This window comes from Centroberyx affinis, unplaced genomic scaffold (genome assembly GCF_046629955.1).
Source record: "Centroberyx affinis isolate AG114_WGS23_722 - 3 ecotype Tasmania unplaced genomic scaffold, CSIRO-AGI_Caff_v1 ptg001231l_1, whole genome shotgun sequence".
Lineage (NCBI taxonomy): Eukaryota > Metazoa > Chordata > Actinopteri > Beryciformes > Berycidae > Centroberyx > Centroberyx affinis.
The window spans coordinates 90,866-95,728 of NW_027279744.1; the positions used below are offsets into that span (position 1 = coordinate 90,866).

The 4,863-nt window shown below is 49.2% G+C and overlaps 1 protein-coding gene across 1 annotated transcript; it reads right to left on the reverse strand.

Annotated features, from left to right (window-relative positions):
* Nucleotides 1–2,986, reverse strand: ndp (norrin cystine knot growth factor NDP). Its single transcript, XM_071524764.1, has 2 exons — nt 2,780–2,986; nt 1–225 (listed from the first exon to the last, which is right to left on the reverse strand). The coding sequence occupies exons 1-2, from the start codon at nt 2,984–2,986 to the stop codon at nt 1–3; spliced, it is 432 nt and encodes a 143-aa protein (XP_071380865.1).
* Nucleotides 2,987–4,863: the final 1,877 nt, after the last annotated feature.

The window sequence follows — 4,863 nt, forward strand, 5'->3', positions numbered from 1 at the left end:
TCAACTGCACTCCTCGCAGTTGCAGGCCAGGATGTATCTGTAGGTGGCGGTTATGCGCGTCCCGCCGGCGCAGCGCAGCCTCACGGCCTTCAGCTTGGAGGTGTGCGGCCGGCAGCAGGAGCAGGTGCTCTTGAAGGGCTGCTTGAGCACCGAGCTGAAAGAGATGAGGGGGTCGGAGCGGGACGTGTGGCTGCAGTGGCCCTCGCAGCGAGCCAGCAACACCATCTGCAACACAACACGCAGAACACACAGTGTTAGGGAAGTGCGGAGAAATTTCTTTCCCTGGTTGTCTGGGTACAATGAGGCAGTGTTTGAGTCTGAGTCTGTCTGTTTGTGCTCAGCGTGTTCCCCAAGGCTCCCAGCCTCGGCCTTGCACCTGCAAGCTGAGAGATAGCAGCGCTACCAGTCACTCACTCCTACACCTGCTGCCTCTCAGAGCTCGGGGTTACACACAGCCATTCACACACGTTTACACGCACACTCCTTAACACTGTTTGAAGTCCATGCCTTGCCGCTTTCTTTGGGTTTTTTTTTTTCCCCAAACGGAGCAATCTATGCGGCAAGCTATCCTTCTTTGATATTTTCTCGCTTCAACTCAGCAGGAGGAATGTGAGGGGAACATAACCACTGCACCCAGCTTCCCCACGCCTGTGCCTGGCTCACTCAACATGTCTGGCCACTCAGCTCTCTCTCTTTCTCTCTCTCTCTCTCTCTCATACACACACACAGACACACACATACACACACACACACACACACACACACACACAGAGCGCTTGCCTGATTAGTGTTGTGACCGACCGACTGGCATTCCGCTGTGGGTCACTACATTCCTGTCGCCTCCCTAAACAGACTCCTGTGTCATGTCCTTCTGTCAGCTGCTGTGTGTCGCCACCCATGTCCCCACTCTGACAATAGCCTGTCTGGGGCCATGGCAGGGTGACACACTCACACACACACACACACACACACACACACACACACCTCGGGAGTGTTGTCGCCACTTTAAGACCATTTGTCTTTGCCCTAGCTGGGGATCAGGCTATCAAACAGTGACAAATCCTCTTCTGTGACCTCCTCTCCTCCTCTCCTTGCCTCCTCTCCCTTGGCACCTTTCCCTTTCCTCCTTCCATTCATGACCAGCTAGATAAAAAAAGCAGATCCTGTGGATGGCCATTCATGCCTTCATCTATCTCAGCCAGTGATAGAGTGGAACTATCCAGTGGGTGGTGTCATCCAAAGCAGGAGGTGGAAGGAAAATGGGGGGGGGGGGGGGGGGTTCGGCGCCCAAGGAGATGGAGATGTAGAGGAATATGGCAGCATGACAACAGCTGGACAGCAGATGAAAGCACACACACTCACACACACACACACACACACACACACAGCAAGTCATGCTGCAGGTGGATGTTTTTGTGGAGCGTACAGGCAGAGGGGTAAAGCAGACGCTCGGCCAGGCTTCCAGTCAATTTAGCGTGTAATAGAAAGCGCACTTCATACTGTGAGTGTGTTCAGTTCTGCCTCGGCTGAGTTGAGCTGTGGTTTGGCCACCTGCTCTATGCACTCTGAGGCACAATATCACAAAAGACCAAAACTGCTGATTACTCATGTTAAGATGAACAGTCGTAATAGTGTGCAAAGGGAGGAGGGGAAGAAGGGAAATTGACAACCCATCTCCACAATAACATTCACATCGTTGGGGTGATGATCAGTCACTCTACATAAAGTGTCTCGAAGCTATCTGACACTGCACTGTTGTGTCTGGGACAAGAGACAAAGACAGTGAGCGTCCCACCTCTGTTATCATTAGGTTACCACCATCCCCTTTTCTTTCTCTCTCTTCACCCCATTTCTCTCTCTCTCTCTCTCTCTCTCTCTCTCTCTTTCTCTCTCCCTTTAACCCCTGGCAGAGGCAGGAGAAAGCAGGCTGACTAGGAGACTCCACCCCTGCCAAAAATAAGTCCCAGCAGAGGTGCAGAATATGTCTGCAGTGTGGCCCATGTCCAGCGCCACATACAGACACACTCCCATGCGTGACTCGCCTAAAATGACGAAGAGAGAGAGAGAGATAAAGAGAGAGAGAGAAACTGACCAAACGGAGGGGGTTTTCGAGGGGCAGAGAGAGCGATACTAGTGTGCATAAAGAGAGAAAAATGTGTGCGAGAGAAATGACTCTCTAGTTAGTGCTGAGGGTTTTTTTTGGCCCGGGGCTCCGGGCTTGTCTGCGTCTCGGGGGTCTGGTTTGGAGCAGATTGTTCTCTTTCTGATATTTGTAACAAATTACCTTTTGGTCATTTGTCAGGTGAACTGGCCAGGTTACCTTAAACAACTTGTTAGCAAAACGACTGCACAGGTGACCGCAGAGGAGCGGATTGGCTTACAGTGAGGGTGTGTGTGTGTGTGTGTGTGTGTGTGTGTGTGTGCGCATACACTACCAGTCAAAAGTTTGGACCCACCTGATTGAATGTACTATATTTTTCATTATCTTAAAGCCATTTTGATCTAAAGGCTTATAATGAAATGCTTGAAATTTGTTCCTTAGACAAATATAAATAGTGAAGTTGATGTCTATCTATGAATTTCTTTTCAAAGCCTTTGGTCACTGCATAATTCCATTTGTGTTATTGCATAGTTTTGATTGTAAATTTAATTGTAAATTGTTCTAAATTGATGTCTTTACTATTATTCTAAAATATGAAAAATATGAAAAATAGAGAAATATGTGGTGTGTCCGAACTTTTGCCTGGTAGTGTAGGTCATTTTCTGCAAGCAGTCTTACCTTGGAATTGCACTTGTAGATGGGGTGTGTGATGGTCTCTACAAAGTGGTGCCTCATGCAGCGCTCCGGGTCGGTGTCTCCCAGGTGCGGGTGTCCGTTGTCGCTGGCCTTGTTGCTGCTGGCAGCCTGGACCAAGCCCAGCAGGGGGCAGCACACCAGGACCAGCAGCAGGCCGGAGGGGGGGCCCGCGCAGATTGAGGGCCTCATGGTCGACCGCCCTGAAGCTCTCGATCCTCACGGGATGTCCGACACGTCACGCTGTCAGTCTCTCTGCGTTTCCTCCTCTCTCTCTTTCTCTTTAAGTCTCTCTCTCACCGTCTCTCGTCTCTCTAGGAGCGATGTCTTTTGTATGTCTCGCTGTTGGCTGCTAGTACACTGGAGGCTCGAGGTCAGGGAGCTGTAGACAGAAGAGGAAGCTGGTGGGGGGGTGGGGGGGGGATCGCCTCACCGGGCCGCTCCATCTCCCTCCTACTGGGTCCCACCACAGTCTGAGGGACAAGACAGAAAGCAAGGAATCAGTGGAAATACGAACAGATAAAGGCAAAGAGAGAAACAAGCGTGTATGTACATGTGTGTGTGTGTGTGTGTCTGTGTAGGCTGTAGTATCAGGTAATGTTTTGTCTATTAGTCATCTGTAGGTCCAAGGGAACTATGAGAGCTGTAGAACAGATCACACACTCTCTTGTGTGTGTGTGTGTGACAGGCTACCTATGGAGGACTAGTAGAATTCTTTGCCAGTTGTAATGATTGACTCTTGCTCTGTTGCAGTTTTGACGTGCATGAATGTGTGTGTACAAGTATCCATATGTATGTGTGTGTGTGTGTGTGTGTGTGTCACAAAGTCTCCAAACCAGCCAGGACCACGTAGGTGTATGATACATAGTGAAACCTGGCTGCCCACTTCTTCTCCTTTATTCCACAATCCCCTCTACTCCCACGCACTGCACACATACACACACACACACACACGCACAAACACACAAGCCCCGGTGCTTTTATTACACAGAGGAGAAACCTAAGCCATGCACAAACAGCCTCCAGCCAGGCCCTTTCCTCTCCCCAGGAATGACTTTTTCATTAAAACAAATCGCTCTCCCAACAAGCCCTCTCACGACCACAAACCCTCTGCCAGTCCCACCGCATATTTTCGCATGTATTTATGTATTTTTTTTTCTTCAACTTCGTAGTTTTTATTGTCCTCCTGACAATAGGGTTCGTGTTAAGATGGAGCTTGGTGCGTGCTGGCTGCAGCTAGAGAAGCTTAGGCGGGCTTGCTAATAGGGAATGTGCTGCAAATTAGGAGAGGTGTGTGTGTATACGTGCGGGGTCAGGGAGCGGGAGAGGAGTGGAACGTGTGAATGTAGACTGGCAGTGTATGATCAAGGTTCAAGGTTCAAGATAAACTTTATTATCCTCACTGTTAACCTAGTCTATCTAGATATGTGAGTGTCTGTGTGCATGTGTGTCATTGAGTCTGACTATGTTGTGCTTATTTCTGTGTGTGTATGTGTACATGAGGGTTTCTATGCTTGTATGTTGTGTGTGACGTGTGTGTGTGAATGTTTGTGTATGCAGAGGTTTGACTCCACACTTATGTATATGCGTGAGTGTGTATGTGCGTGTGTGCCGGTACATGCGCACAAGAGTGAGTGCAAGTCAAGGCCATGGCTTTGTGCCCTGAGTTACTGTGGCAGTAACTGCACTCCAGAGCAGGGACTGGCGTGCTTTAAACAGAGGAAATGATCATTTAGGAAAAAAAAACACAAAACCCTGCATTCTATCAAAACTCCCTCTTTAGCATCCGTCTTCATCGCTGCACAACTCTGCACTGATTTCCTCGTTTGAACTGAAATCACAGAATGCATCAGGTTCATTTGAAACCTTTACCCTCCCCCCCCTCCTCATCCCTCCCGCTTTACCCCCTCCTCCCAACCCCAGCCCCAATGTTTTTCTTTCTAAGGGGAATCATTTAGCCTTAACATTCCTCTTGTGAGAAATAGAAGTATCATTTGGCCTGTTAAAATAAATACTCCCTGAGATGTTTCGCTGGCCCAGTGAACATGTGCTGCAGAGTTTACACAGCA

What these genes read in the sequence shown, in the direction of transcription:
- ndp (XM_071524764.1), bottom strand. Translation starts at nt 2,986, where the DNA reads ATGAGGCCCTCAATCTGCGCGGGCCCCCCCTCCGGCCTGCTGCTGGTC. An exon ending in TCTACAAGTGCAATTCCAAG is followed by an intron (nt 226 to 2,779) that starts GTAAGACTGCTT and finishes GTTGTGTTGCAG; the next exon opens with ATGGTGTTGCTGGCTCGCTG.